Genomic DNA, 16,590 nt, shown 5'->3' on the forward strand with positions numbered 1-16,590 from the left:
AATAAACCTTCTTCACTCCTTTCGAGTAGAACAGTTTGATTCACATTTACTCATGTTAGTTGTATTACCTTCACTGTGGTTCTGATTCAATCTGCAAAGGGCCTTGCCTGATGCCGTAGTAAAGATCCCTTTCTAAACTCTGCCACCAATTCTGAAATAGGTTTTCGTGAAAAGCTTTTGTATCAATGATGGCCAAATGGCAACTCGTGGCCATAACAGCACAATAAGTATATTTTATTTGGCCCGTAGTGTGTTTATGTAAGATTTTGACTAAGATGTCAATATTTAAAAATTGAAAGATTTAACATAAAATCTAGATTTCTGGCTTGTGTTGAAATACTGTTGAGCCATCATTCCTACCTGGCAATAATCAGCTGGAATCAGGCCATCACTACCTTCCTCAGATAAAGTAGGGACTGCCTCTCTCTGACATAGGACTCTCTCACTCATTTACACTGTCAGCCTAATTAGGAAAGGCTTTTGATTTTGCAACCTCTGCTTTAAATTATACTTTCTTATCATGTGGGGTAGGAAATTAATGGGAATTTTACTTAAAATTACAGATTTTAGAACACCAAATAAGAGCGCGAGACCAGGCGGCCACAGGAACTAATTTTGCAGTACAGGAGCTAAACACCAGACACCTTCAAGGAGTTGGAGATCTTCGAGGAAGAGTAGCCAGGTGAGAAGAAGCATATCAATGAATGGCAGTCAGTTCTTGCCCATTGAATTCTCATTCCCAACTAAGTTCTTTATTGTAAAAAAGTAGATATTGTCTTTACGCTAAACTGATGAGGTGGAGGTTGAGAAAGTCTATGATACACCTTGAAAGCTTCATGCTACCTTGAGAATCAAGGGTTCTCTAAAAGGCCCCTTTTACAGAATGTCCAGTTTGGTTCCGTCTGCTAGTGACGAGAATCATATTATATTTGCAGCCCTCAACTGTCTAAATGCCAATATCTATACAAAGACACACCCTCAAGAACACCTACAAATACTTAAAATACTTGAATTTAATTTAAAAATTTAATTTAATAATTAATTAAAATATTTAAAATATATAAGAATTACATATAAAAGTCTAACAAAAGGAATTTACTTCCAAATCGATACAATTTTGAAAAATATGGTTCATATGATATTTCTAAATCAAAAGAATTAATGCTATACAGTTTAACAAAAACCTGTGGGTATTGACAATGGCAGGACCACTCTAGTAGACATATCAAAGATCACCTGTGAATGGCTGACTGTAGTCACCTTTGCAACTCAGCATCTTCTGCCAGCACATCTTTACTCTCTCCTGGAATACTCAATCTATATCTTGTTAATCTGCTCTGCAATGTTAATGACCAAATAACAATTAGGTGATTAACACCTAAGACGAACTCCTTTTAGAGCATCTATCCATTCAATTCAACAACAACAAAAAGGTATTAAGCTTCATGCCACATAAGCACATGCCAGGCAGTGTACTGGGATTTGGGGATTCAGCAACATGGTCCACTTCCAATTCCTCATGACCCCAGATTTGTGGTCTACCTGGGAAAACAAGCTCCAAATGTAAGTGATTAGATAAACAATGTAATGAAAGCTTGAGGTGCTATGGGAATATCCAAATCAGACTGAGGCATAGGGAAGTCTTCCTGGAGGAGGTGACACTGAAATTAGTTTTGAAGGATCCATAGCAGATATCTAGACAAGGAAGGACAACAGGAAATGCACTTTACATAGGAGGGATAATAAGTGCAAACGAACTGAGGGATGAATTACTGAGACATGTTCAAAGGGCTACCTGTAAGAAGAGTGTTTTAGTTTTGGTATTTGGGGGTTTGCTTTTAGGGAGAGATGGGAGATTGGGAGATGAAGCTTACAAGTGGTCCAAATTGGATGCTGAGAGATCTTGTGGGTCAAGGTAAGAAGTTTGAACTTTATATAGAAAGTTGTAAGTAAGCATGGGAAGATTGATTATAAGTAAGAGGGATGACATATTTAGGAACATTCTAGTTAGTATTAGCTAAGTTGGTGGGGTACAGAAAGGAAAAATGAAAATGGAAGGAAGCCTACTGTAGCAGTCAAGGTGGGAAATGTCAAGGGCCTAAACTAACACACTAGCCATGAAAGTCCAGACCAGGTAGCAAACATTAGGAAAACAGAATCTTCAGGAATAGTACCTATGTGTACACACACACACACACACACACACACACACACACAGATAGATATGTAACTATGCTATGTATAAATACATGTTTAGTCATCTAAAATACACAAAATTATATATTTCCTTGTATAATATCTGATACACACAAAAGAAAGTTTATAGTATTTGGGTAAGTTTGAAGCAAGGTAATAAAACAAACACGAACAGACCCACCATCCTATTTAGATGTGCCATGATTTCTCAAAGACAAATACCAAACATCTGTCTTGAATAAAACTTGGAATTTGGTTCCACTTGGTGGTGTGCTGATGACACGTGAACTATTTATTTTTTCTGCAAACCATTACAAACCCAGTATTCTATTTTTCTAAATCCTGCCTTACATATAAGACACAATAACAGATTTCAATGAAACCAAGATATGAAAGGAATAATATCTAGAACAAGATAGATCAGCTTCAATTTCTTTTTTTCTTTTTTGTTTCCTTTTTTAAAAATAAAAATTGTTTCTGTTTAAAGTCTACAACCGATTTGATGTATACAAGCATAGTAAAATGATTACTACAGTCAAGCTAATTAACATATCTTCTCACATGGTTACCATTTTATGTGTGTGATAAGAGCAACTTAAATCTACTTTCTTAGCATATTTCCATTCTTCAGTACATTATTAACTATGGTCATCACACTGTATATTAGGTCTCTAGGCATATTCTTCCCATTTAACTGCGACTTTGTACTCTTTGACCAACATTTCCCCATCTCCCCTACCTCTGCACCCTGGGTAACCACCATTCTACTCTCTGCTTCTGCGTATTTGACTTTTTCAGGTTCCATATGAGATCATGCAGGGTTTTTTTTCTGTGTCTACCTTAATTAACTTAGCATAATGTCCTCCAATTTTATCTGTGTATTCACAAATGGCAATATCTCTTTTTTTGAGTCTGGATAATACTCGGAATGTGTGTGTGTGTGTGTGTGTGTGTGTGTGTGTGTGTCACAATTTATTTTTCCATTCATCTGTCAACAGATGCTTAGGTTGTTTCCATATCTTGGCTATTGTGAATATTGCTACAGTGAACATGGGAGTGTGGGAGTGCAGATATTCCTTCCAAGTACTGATTTCATTTCCTTTGGATATACATCCAGAACAGGGGTTGCTGAATGATGTAATAGTTCTATTTTTAGTTTTTTGAAGAACCTTCATACTGTTTTCTATAATTGCTGCACCAATTTACATTCTTACCAATAATATACAAGGGTTTTCTTTTCTCTACCTACTAGTCGACATTTGTTATATTTTTATTATTTTGATAATAGCCACTCTAACAGGTGAAGGGTAATATCTCATTGTGCTTTTGATTTGCAGTTTCCTGATGATCAGTGACACTGAGCACCTCTTCATGTACTTGCTGGTCACTTGTATGTCATCTGTGGATAAATATCTATTCAGATGCTTTGCCTGTTTTTTAAAAATATTTATTTATTTTTGAGAGAGAGAGAGAGAAAGAGAAAGAGAAAGAGAAAGAGAAAGAGAAAGAGAAAAAGAAAGAGAAAGAGAAAGAGAGAGAGATTGAGATGGGAGAAGGGCAGAGAGAGACGGGGACAGATTATCCGAAGCAGGCTCTGCACCAACAGCAGACAGCCGATGTGGGGCTCCAAGTCACGAACTGTGAGATCATCACCTGAGCCAAAGTCAGGGGCTGCTTAACCGACTAAGCCACCCAGGCACCCCCACATTTGTCCATTTTTTAATCTGTGGTCATTTACAGCTACTTCTTTTTTCTGTGGTCCTAGGGGACTTGCCAATGAGTCCCATCAGCTCTCAGAGCTAGGTGATTTGGAAGCCAGTCTCTCAGGTGGCAGCTGTAAAAGTTGAAGTGCTCGATGTATGTCCAAACCTTTCACTCCTCAGGAAGAAGCTAAGATTTGGGGGTCCCCTCCCAACTGTAAGGAAGGCACTGTGCCAAGAATGGGGTTTACAGCATGAATGTGTCTCAGTTTTCCTGCCCATTTCAATGTGGGTATATTCTTAGATGCCTGATAAGCATGAGTCTTTAAATTAGTTTCTGGGTTTTTCTAAGAGGAAACTGATCTGTGTGTAGCTGTTTATTTGGTACATCCAGAGAAGGGGAAACCAAGAGCCTCCTATCCCTCCATTTTATTCTTCAATTGCTTACCTTCCCCTTGAATCTTAGGTAGTGATTTTAGGACGAGGTCTTATTTTTCCTTGAAATATCTCCTTATTATGAAAATTTCTTTATTGTATTTGTTAATCTGAGACAGAATCTGGCTAAAAGCCATGAGACTTAAATTCACCCTTCCTCTCCCGTTCTGTGTATTTTTGCCAGGCAAGGGACTAATAGACAAGCTGAGACAGATTAATTACTGTCTTTCCACATATTGACCTTAATTCTAATGAGTATTTTGGCATAACTGAGATTAAGTTGATTATTTTAACATAATTCCTAGGAAACATTTTACTGCTGCATAAATCAAACTCAATATTTAATAATGGCAACGTGCTTTGAATTTTACACCGTATTTCCTACTCCAAAACAGGGGCAGTATAAAAGCAAGTAACTCCAATGAGACAAAGTTCTCAAAGGTGTCTGGTCTGCTTTTGATACCCTCTCCTCTATTCAGTAGATGATAATCTCAGGTGCAAATGAGGAAAAGCAAGTATGTAAATAACATCCATAGGGATGGCCATGATTTACAGTCTGCAGCAGCAGTCAGAGGACGCAGGACTTCCAGCTACATTTGGCTATTTGGGACCCAAAGGCAGATTTTTCTTATTAAAAAAATTAAAAATTGTGTTGATATGAAATTAAAAGCAAAAATCATATTCTTTGGAAGAATGATATCATGGATATTGTCAACTTTTGAAAAGTTAAGAGTAGAAACTTCGGGCTAAAGATAATTGAATGAAGATATTTTTACGCCACTCCTCTCACTTGCCACGTCTTAAAGCCAGTTAAAAATAGAAGGGAAGCAAAAATTCCATCTTTTTTAAAAAGTGTTTATTTATTTTTGACAAAGAGAGATAGAGCATGAGCGGGGGAGGGGCAGAGGGAGAGGGAGACACAGAAACCGAAGCAGGCTCCAGGCTCTGTCAACACAGAGTCCCAAGCGGGGCTGAACTCAGACTGCGAGATCATGACCTGAGCGGAAGCCGGATGCTCAACTGACTCAGCCACCCAGGCGCCCCTAAAAATTCCATCTTTTTTTTTTTCAACGTTTTTATTTATTTTTGGGCAGAGAGAGACAGAGCATGAACGGGGGAGGGGCAGAGAGAGAGGGAGACACAGAATCAGAAACAGGCTCCCGGCTCCGAGCCATCAGCCCAGAGCCTGACGCAGGGCTCGAACTCCCGGACCGCGAGATCGTGACCTGGCTGAAGTCGGACGCTCAACCGACTGCGCCACCCAGGCGCCCCTAAAAATTCCATCTTTAATAGAACTTGGAAGTTGCCACAACTGCTAACCACAACCACAAACAGAGTACACTTACAAATACTGTCATGTCTGTCTTCCTCGGACTTTAGATATAATGACTTGCGCCAAAACAAGAGTCGTAATCCTAAATAATTTGAATGGAGTAATATTACTCCATTACTCGGGACTCAGGCGGGTCACAGGACACACAGGAAATGTCCCTTCAGGGAATCAGGTCAGTAACACAGAGCAGCTGAGGAGTGTAGCTGAGGATGCATTTGTGTTATTTATCATTTGGAAGCTGTGTGCTTGCAAATTCATACCCGAGAGAAATGCTGACATGCTACAGGCAGAGGAAGTAGAGCGGGCCTATAGCATCACTACAGAAAATCTAGGATTCAGTGATTGGCTGTAAAATACACCAATCCCGTTTTTGAGGAGGAAAGGGGGAGGTGTGCCCTCCTACAGCCTGTAGGGCTTAAGAAAAGAATAGATTTGATACTGCAAGCCTGAGTGGAGGATGTGGTCTACTCCTCCCCCACACACACACTTGGTGATCTTCTGTAGGTAGTCAGAATCAGCCAAAGATGTAAGCATGATAGGTAGAATCTAGCCTGTGCATAAAAATCGGCACCACCAATATCGATAGACAGAGAAAACTATGAGGCTGATGTGCAAACCTCAATGAGAGAAATTACCCAGAAACACACACGAGGGGTTCAAATCAGAGGTTCTCTTGGTTTCAAAGAAGTAAGAACAAAGGAAAAAGATTAAAGCAGATTGCTGATTGAACAGCAATCAGCTGTAATTTTGCTCCTTCCCAAAGTCCCACTAAATCTACTGCAAAAAAAAAAAAAAAAAAAGTTTCTCTTTAAAACAGACCCACCAAAACAGAGGATATCAGCATAGAAATGTTGGGACGAAGAAAACAGACATGTGGAAAACTGACTTATCAGATGTAATAAAACCAGTTTTAAACCTGTGGGATAAACTGAGAATGATCTGGTTTTACACCACACAATTCTCAAAAGGCTTAGGTGCTGGCAGCACTAGGAAACTCTGAAACTAGGTAAAGACAGGCTCTTGTCTCTAGGGAGAACTGGGAAAAGCAGGAAGAGGGAGAGCAAAGAACCACTGTAGTTTGTTGTCGTAGACCCTGGGTCTGGAGTTCTCTTGTCCAGCAAGAGAGCAGACACAGGATTAATATGCAAGTCACAGGATTAATATTCCAAGTCCGAGAGGAGACAAGAGCTCCCAGTAAGTGTCCTTGCTCCGTTTTTATTAGGATCAGAAGGTTTATCAGCATGATGGACATGCACAAAGAGACAATGAAATTGTGAACATTAACTCACGGGCGTGATGGAAAGGGGGTTTTGAAGATATGTGGTGTTAGGGGGTTGGGTCAATACAAAACAAAATCCAGGTGCTGAGCAGATGGTTGTTTACAGCAGACATGAGGCGCCTTGTCTGTTTACCTAAACTTGCCTAGGGGGACAAGAAAGACAGAACATGCTACCTCAGGGTCAACAAGGCACCTTTCTTTTGCTAATTAGCTCCACTCCCGGCAACTTTGCCTGGGGTGGTCTCTAGCCCCTTTTACCTGTTTACCTATTTTGATCCTTCCTTCCCGTGAAAGCAGTTTTCTGCTATTGTACTAAATTGGGGGGCACTGCTGCCCTGAATACCTAATCTCTACCTATTCTTGGATACTTTCATCCTGTGGCTATTTCTTCATGCCTTGTTAACCCTTCAGCGCAAGCTCAGGGAATTCTTAAGCTTAATTCCCACAGTTTATTATTAGCCTTTTAGTTTTTATTGACTTCTAAACTATAGGCATGTTTTACTTTGATACAATAAAAATATTGAATAAATACGAAATAAAAGGCCTTCCCCAAAACAGAGATCATCACCTAACAGAACGAGATGGATATACTGGAATTGCTCAGGGATAAGGTGGGAAAAAAAAAAAATTAAAATATCACAGAGATCAAATCTGTTTTGGAAGGCGCCCCCCCCCCCCATGGAATAAATACAACTAAAAATAATTATTTATTTATTTATTTATTTATTTATTTATTTATTTATTTTTAATATTTATTTATTTTTGAGACAGGGAGAGACAGAGCATGAATGGGGGAGGGTCAGAGAGAGAGGGAGATACAGAATCCGAAACAGGCTCCAGGCTCCGAGCTGTCAGCACAGAGCCTGATGCGGGGCTTGAACTCACGGACCATGAGATCATGACCTGAGCCGAAGTCGGATGCTTAACCGACTGAGCCACCCAGGTGCCCCCAAAATAATTATTTTTTAAATGCTAACATGAGAAAACCACAAAAAATGAAAAGAAAATGTTTTTTTTAACATAAAAATTGTTGTAGAAAAATGATGTATATAGCAGACAAGTAAAACTCATTCAACATAGACTCTGTAGGACCGCCTGAAGAAGAAAGAGAACAAATTCTTTAGGAAAAAAGAATGGGTATAAGAAAAGAGAACTTCCTTGAAACGGAGATTTGAATCCATAAATCAAAACTAGAATTCAAGAAAAATTGCTATAAGAACAACTGAATCAAAATATACCAGTTGAGGGGCCCCTGGGCAGATCAGTTGGCTAATCATCCTGTCCAACTCTTGATTTTGCCTCAGGTAATGATCTCACTGTTCATGAGATCAAGCTGGTGTGCTGTCAGCGTGGAACTTGCTCGGGATTCTCTCTCCCTCTCTCTCTGCCCTTCCTCCACTCGTGCTCAAGGGTGTGCTCTCTCTCTCTCTCTCTCAAAACAAACAGACAAACAAAAAATCCTGGTTGAAGTTACTGAACATCAGGAATAAAGAATCATTAGACAACCAGGTGGACAAAACAAACCAGCATGTGGTGTTAGGCTGGCAGTCTGTGTTTTTGCATGGGGAGATAGGAATTAATAAATAATAGCTACTGATCTTGTAGGGGTGCTTCCTCAGTGCTAGGTGCTGGCTAAATCATTTGATTCATTACCTCCTTTCATCTTAAAATAACCCTATCAAGTGACATTTTTTTCAGGATAGCCACTTACGGTTTTGAAGGTTGAGCATAAAGCATTCCAGGAGATACTATCTATGGCTCCTGTGTTCATGCTGCGCATGTTGCTGGCAAGTCTGGTGTTGTGTGGTAGACAAATCGTGCAGCTATGTTCAGTGGCCTTGGGGTCATTACTCCCTTTTCTCAGTTAAGGAGAACTGAAGCTCATAGACCGTTAAGAAATTTTTCCCAGATCACAAAGCTAGGAAACGGCAGAAGCCAGATTCAAAGCCTGGTCAATGTGACATCAGAGACAAATTCTTAACCGTTAGCCTACAATGTACAGGCCAGCTGTCTCTGAAGGTCGAACAAGGAGGGAGTTTGGTGACAAGTGGCTGGGAGCAGTGATAGCAGCAACTGTTTCTATGTAATCTTTGGGGATCTTGATGTGGATTCACATAGTAGCCTAACTAACTGACAACAGAGCTTGTTTTGACAACAGGTTTTATGTACAAATGTGTGAAATGGCTTTTGCCTGTGACTTTGCTGCATTACAAGCCAGCTCCCATTTTTGATCAGATTAATTCCTAATTTTTCCTCCCAGCAGTATCCCCTCCCCTACCACAGTCCCCTGGTTTCTCTTCTAAGGATTTCTCAGGCAAAATTAGCACCATACTCATTTTGGGCTCAACTTTGGTACTAAAAATCTTAAGAAAAAAAATTCATTTCTAGATCCTAAAAAAATATTGACAGCCATAAAATAAACTATATTTATAGCACTTTGCATAATAGCATGAAAATGTAGTTCCCAACAAATATTATTTGAGGACAAAGAATTGTTTTATAAAATTACAAACTTAACAGTGACCTCTGATAACTTTACACAAAAAAACACAGTCCTTCAGCATTCTCCATATCTTCCATGCATTTATGAGTGCATATATTTCATGCATATATGAGTGTATTGCAACTGATAACACAGTACGTAACCTGCCGTCTCCCAAGAGAAGCCTTGAGTAGTGATATGGGGTGGGCTTCCCTGACATGCTGGAAAGATGGTTAATCTTCAACTCCAACCCCATTTCACCAGAATTACTTCTTAAAATACCATGTGCAACTTTATGAGCCAAAACTTCATTCACATGTTACTGTGAATTGTTTTTGTCCTAATATGACACTTGACTGAGCCCACTCCAGGAGCAGGAGTTGTGACTGGGGCTAAGAGGAGGGAAATTGGTTTTTGAAGATGGGTTGGAAGATGATGGTGAGCTAAGACTCTTTGTAGCCAGAGGAGAATTGACAATCTTGGATCCAACAAAGAGACTAGAGAAAAGTGGATTCAGAATGCAGTATAGAACAGGATAAAGTTTCAATTTTACCTAACCACAGGCAGTAGGGAGTACTCCCCCAATATCAAAACCTGTTGGAACTCCTATGACCGTATTAATATATCAGACTGAAAATCAAAAATTCCCCCCATTTTCTCCCAATATCTTCATCTACCCCAACCCAGTTCTTTGATTTTGACTGATGTAACATTATCCAACCTGGTTTCTCTCTCATCAGAAAAAAGAGAGAAAAGTGAAGATTTCTGTTTATGTTCCTACGTCTACTAACTCGTTATTCAAAGAACTTTAGAACTTTTGCCATGAATGAATGCACACATCCTACTGTAGTATTAAAAATGTTTGAGCCTATTGATCTCACAACCAATTTTCGTCTTGCCACTAGATGTGACTCCAGCATTGTGAAGCTTTCTGGAGACATTCAGTTCATCAGGCATGAGCACCGGAAAATTGAGAAAACAATTCAAAATTTCATGTCTGCCCTAGAAACTGTTTCTAAGAACTTGGATATGAAGGTAACCGAAAATATTTGGAACTCTTACATTATGTGTTATTGCCAGAAGATCATTATAGCTTATCAAAATGCCTAGTCGGGTGGAAATTTTTCAAAAGAACTCTTTACTTCCAAAGCGTTTAAATATGACAGGCATGCATATATACCATGAGCACTGTCAGTTGAATTAACAAAACTTTAATGAGTACCTCCTATGTTCCAATGTAGCCACCCATTATAAGCCTGTGCTACTTGATTCCACTGTTGCTATTCTTTTACTCTCTGGGATTTCCTCAAAGACTGTAGAACCAAAGATTATAAGCAAAACATTTTTTCATGGACTATTATTATTAAATATCCAACCTAAATGTGAGTTGATTATGTTACATCCCTACAATAGGTTACGTCTCTCACAAAATAATGTTCAAATCCATTGCCCTGGTTTTAAAGGCCATCTCTACACTGGCCTCCTGCTTATCTTTTCAGCTCACCCCATTTTTCCTGGCTTACCCCTCATACCCAGTGGTACTGAACAACCTGGAGGTAGGTCTGTACTCACTCTAAGACATTACACAGCCTCCATATTGTTTGTGCTTTTTTTCTGCCTGAAATGCCTTTCGTTTTTCACCCTCCCAATGGCTTAACTAAAGGAGCCAATGCAAAGTATTCTGTGCCTTACTTTGTCATGTACCTTATGTGACAATAAGCACTTCTCTGAAGTCATTTAGGCAGAACAAAGTGGAAATTCTTTGAGAATAGGGGGACATGTAAGTTTGGTGTATGATTATTTGTTTATAGGACCAAATAATCAAGAGCAGAAGGTTCAAAGGGGCACATAGATTACTCCAATCCCATTGGGCTCACCTTGCCCACACCTACGCACCCATCTAATTAAGTCCTAATAGTTTTTTGGTTGAGTCTCTTTGTTTTCCAAAATACCTAGTCATATCAAAAACAAATCATAACCATGTTACCTCTGGTTTTCTGATGTAACACCTCAGTACTTTTTTTTTTTTTTAAGTACTTTAAAGCCATGACCAGATCTCCAGATGATTGTTAAATAAAAGTGGTCATAGAAGGCAATTTATCTAGTTTCTTATTATACTGGAGATGTCTTTGTTGTTTTCTGTTGGATGTTGGTGTGATATATTTTTAACCATGTTAAAGTAACCTTCAATTCCTACTTACTTCCAGTAGTTTTTATTAGTGCTCAGTTTTTATTAGGACTGAACATTTCACCTTAAAAAATGCCTTGTAGACATCAACAAAGGCCTATATCATCATATTAGGGTTTTTTTAATTTGGGTTTTTATTTGTTCACTCGTTTATTTCTTTGGACTTCTAATGTGCTATGTCAATACATTTCCCAATACTGAAACATTCCTGCATTTCTGCCATACAGTCATTGTGTAATCATTCAGCATTTGACTTTGCATCTAGGTTCAAAATTTGATTTGGGGTGCCTGGGTGGCTCAGTCAGTTAAGCCTCCAACTCTTGATTTCAGCTCAGGTCATATCTCATGGTTCATGAGTTCGAGCTCTGAATTGGGGTTCGCGCTGAGAGTGGGGAGCCTGCTTGGGATTCTCTGTCTCCCTGTCTCCCTTCCCTTCCCCCCCACTCTCTCTCTAAATAAATAAACTTAAAACACTTTTTCAAAAAAGTGACACTGACTGAAGTTTATTCTTAGTTTTTTTAAGGTAATACAGATGATGGGGCGCCTGGGTGGCGCAGTCGGTTAAGCGTCCGACTTCAGCCAGGTCACGATCTCGCGGTCCGGGAGTTCGAGCCCCGCGTCGGGCTCTGGGCTGATGGCTCAGAGCCTGGAGTCTGTTTCCGATTCTGTGTCTCCCTCTCTCTCTGCCCCTCCCCCGTTCATGCTCTGTCTCTCTCTGTCCCAAAAATAAATAAACGTTGAAAAAAAAATTAAAAAAAAAAAAAAGGTAATACAGATGATATGTATGGTTCACAAATCAAAACTACATAAGAAAATATACACTGAGAATTTTTGTGCCCACCTCTGTCACCATTATCACATTCTTTCATTTCCTCACTGAAAACCATTTTTATTATTCTGTTGTGGATTCTTCAGTATGCCTTTATGCAGATACAAACAAATGCAAATATATTCCTATTTTCTCCTTTTTACAAATAAGGTAGCATATTACACACACACACACACACACACACACACACACTAATATGTATCTTTTTTTTTTTTTTTTAAACTAAACAAACACATCCTGGAGATCAGTCATACTAATACATGGAAAGCTTCCTCATTCTTTTTTTTACAGCTGCATATTCTCTGTGTTCAATAGCTCACTCATTTAGCCTATCTCTCACAGACGGACATTTGGACATTTTTAGTATTTTTCTCTTTCAAACAATGCTGCAAGGTGTAACTTGCACCTATATATTGTGTGTATGTCCATAGGTATGTTTGTAGGATCAATTACCAGAAGTGTGATTGCTGGGTCAAAATACATGTTTGTTATTTTGAGGTATCTTGCTGTCTGTAGGGTTTTGATCATATTACACAGCCATCGGCGATATGTAAAATGTAAAAATGAGGACATTTTACATATTGCCTCACCAATGGTGTTGACTTTTGAATTTTGCCATTCTTACAGGAAAAAGAAAGCTAAAATCTCTGTGTTTCACTTAGCCTTTCCTTTCTGTTTTTTTAATTTTATTTATTTATTTATTTATTTATTTATTTATTTATTTATTTATTTATTTTTGAGAGCATGTACACAGCAGAAGAGGGAGGGAGAGAGCAGATCCTCAGTAGGATCCGAGCTGTCAGTGCAGAGGTCAACATGGGGCTCAAACTGATAAACAACCATGAGATTATGACCTTAGCTGAAATCAAGAATCGGATACTTAACCAACTGAGCCACACAGGCACCCCTTCACTTAGCCTTTCTCATTGTGAATGAGATTCACATCTTCAAGAGCTATTTTCATTTCTTTTTCAGCGAGTTATCTGTTCATCTCTTTTATCCATTTCCTTATTGGTCTGTTTTTCTTTTTCTTCTCAATTTTTAGGAGCTCTTTATATGTTCTTTTGACTTTTGTCATGCTTATGTTCTATATTTATAGCTAAATTTATCAGCTTTTTTTTTTTTTTGTAGCTTCTTTTAAGTCACACTTAAAAAGAAATTCCCTAGGGGTGCTGGGTGGCTAAGTTGATTTTGGCTCAAGTCATGATCTCAGTCATGAGATTGAGCCCCATGTTGGGCTGCATACTAACAGCATGGAGCTGCTTGGGATTCTCTCCCTCTCTCTCTGCCTTTCTCCCACTTGCACTGTCTGTCTCCCCCTCTCAAAATAATTACTCATGTTTTCTTCTAGCACTTTCATGGCTTTACTGTTTATATTTAGATTCTTGATCCATTTGGAGTTTTTCTAATGTAGAATGTGCCTCAATTATTATTTTAATCATTGAGACCTTATAGTACTTTTAGTATCTGGTACAGCAAGTACCTTTCATTGCTTTCTTTTCTCCCTTTCCCTGGTGATAATTGTTTGTTTTTTGCATATGATTTTAAAATCAGTCTGTCTATTCCCAGCAAATAATAACTCATTTTTAATTTTTATTGAAATCACATTAAATCATAAATTAACTTTTGAATTTACTGAATCATAATGCTGAGTGTTTTATCCAAGAACATAGTGTGCTTCTTATTTGTCAGGTTTGCTTTTCTATCATTCAAGAATAGTTTGAAATTTTCCTCATGTTCACATCATCTTCAATATATTTTGGGATTTTGTTATCTTTTTTCTTTTTAGTTTATTGCAGTGGGGTCTCATTATATCTTCTGATGAGTTGTTGCATACAATGAAAGCAATATTAATTTCATCTTCTATTAGTGAATTCTCCTCTTGATTATAGAAATTTTGCAGTTTGTTGTTGTTTTTCCAGGCACACAATCATGTGATTTTTAAATAATAATCTTACTCATTTTTTTCACTTTCTTTTTTTTTTAATTTTTTAATTTATATATATTTTTAAAAATTTTTAACATTTATTTATTTTTGAGACAGAGAGAGACAGAGCATGAATGGGGGAGGGTCAGAGAGAGAGGGAGGCACAGAATCCGAAACAGGCTCCAGGCTCCGAGCTGTCAGCACAGAGCCCGACGCGGGACTCGCATTCACGGACCTCGACATCATGACCTGAGCTGAAGTCGGACGCCCAACCGACTGAACCACCCAGGCGCCCCTATTTTTTTTCACTTTCATACACACAATTCCTTTCCCTGCTATAATTGCCTTAATAACTCCAGTATAGTATTAAATAGTAGTGTGGGAATAGTGGTCATCCTGCTCTTGTTCCTGACGTTAATGGAAATTCCCCCAGGATTTCCCTTATGATGAGGGAAGTTAGTTTTCTCAGTGAACATTTTTGATGCACTATTCCTATTATATTGAGTTTTTGTCTGTAATCCAGAATGATTGAGAATTTGTCAAATGCCTTTCAACATTATTTGTGGAGATAATCATGTGAGTTTTCTCCTCAACTATGCTGGCATAATTATTTGTATTAACATATTTCTTATTAAACGATTCTTGTTTTAAAAAATAAATTGTGCTTGATTATGATGTTTTTAAAATTGTGCTGATACTGTTTGCTGATATTTTATTTAAGAAGTTTGCATCAATATTTATAAACAAGATTAGTCTTTTTGTGCAACCTTTTTCAGATTTTAGAATCGATGTTTTGCTGACTTCATGAAAATAATTTGGAAGTTTCCCTTCTTTTTCTATGCTCTGAAACAGTTTAAAAAACATTGCAATGACCTATTCTTTAAAGATTCAGTAGTTTGCCTCTGAAGCCATTTAGGCCTAATGATTTAGTGGAAAGAAGAGTTCTTTGATATCTTTGCTCAGTTTTTTCCATGGAAAATCTTTTCAAGGGTCAGCTTTAGTAAATTACTTCTGCTTGGAAAAAAGTACCTTTTTCATCCAGATTTTGAAATTAATTTGCATAAAATTGTGCAAAATACTATGAAGATTATTTTCATTCCTTCTGCTTTTATATTTTTCCCCTCACCATTTTATTTGTGCTTTTTTGGCCCTTTGATTAGTTAGGCTATTTGTGCTTTAATAATTATATTGATTCCTCTCCATTGAGCCACTCTTTTTATGTATTTTTAAGTTCTTCTATTTTGTTCTCCATGTGTTCTCAGCAATTCAAGTTTTTGTCTTTTTTTCCCTTTTCCTGTGATTTGTTTTGCTGTTAATTTTCTAACTTTTTGAACCAAAAATATTTCTAATCTTTTGCTGACAGAAGCATTTTTGACTATGAATTTTCCCTGAGCATTTATTTGCTTCCCTGTATCCCCTAGGGTTGATATAGTGTTCTCATGGCTTCCTAGAAATTCTGCAGTTGTATATTGTATTTTTCCCTTTGATTGAACAGATTAAGAGGGGTTGTTGTTTTTCCTGAGTTAAGGATTTTTTGTTATCCTAGTATTCATTTGTAGTTTTATCTCCCTGTAATTGAAAATTTTATGTATATACCAGTTTGAGTTTTTGGAATACTTTGAGGGATTTATTTTGGCATCTGGATAGAAAAATTTTCTACACGTTCTAAAAGAATATATTCTGTATTTTTAGGCACAAAGTTCAGTTGCTATCTAAAACATTGCTTATTGTTTAGGTCTATTGTATCCTTACGTATTTTTTTGTTTTTTTCTTCAGTCTTGGATTGACAAAAGTGAATTAAAATCTATAATTATTTGGCTTCCATTTCGTCTATCACTTCAGCTTTGTGAATATTCTCACTACATTATTTGGATCATATTTATAACTACTCTATCTTTCCTTATTCTTAATTTTAGTATTTATTTGTTTTCTTTACGTTTAGACCAAGAAAAATGTTGTCTACTACCTTTTCAAAGAAACAACCCTGGGATTTACCTATCAATCCTATAATTTTTTTACTTCTCAATTTTTTTAATGTTTGTATATTAGTTTGCTATTGCTGCCATAACAAATGACCACACACTCAGTAGTTTATAGCAACATAAATATATTATCTCATAGTTGCTGCAAGTCAAAAGCCTGGTGGGCTAGAGTAAATCCCCTGCTTAGGGTCTCACAAGACAGAAATCAAGATATCAGCAGGGCTATGTTTCTTTGAGGT

The 16,590-nt window shown here is 37.7% G+C and overlaps 1 protein-coding gene across 2 annotated transcripts in view; it reads left to right on the forward strand.

The window, feature by feature from the left end:
• Window positions 1-16,590, forward strand: part of FAM81B (family with sequence similarity 81 member B) — a 55,282-nt gene that overhangs the window by 22,990 nt on the left and 15,702 nt on the right. For both annotated transcript variants that reach the window (XM_003981156.6, XM_011284659.4), the window contains 2 exons: window positions 564-682; window positions 10,331-10,460. In XM_003981156.6, the coding sequence (XP_003981205.3) occupies window positions 564-682; window positions 10,331-10,460 (249 nt within the window). The remainder of the gene's footprint in view (window positions 1-563; window positions 683-10,330; window positions 10,461-16,590) is intronic.

This window comes from Felis catus, chromosome A1, assembly GCF_018350175.1.
Source record: "Felis catus isolate Fca126 chromosome A1, F.catus_Fca126_mat1.0, whole genome shotgun sequence".
Taxonomy (NCBI): Eukaryota; Metazoa; Chordata; class Mammalia; order Carnivora; family Felidae; genus Felis; species Felis catus.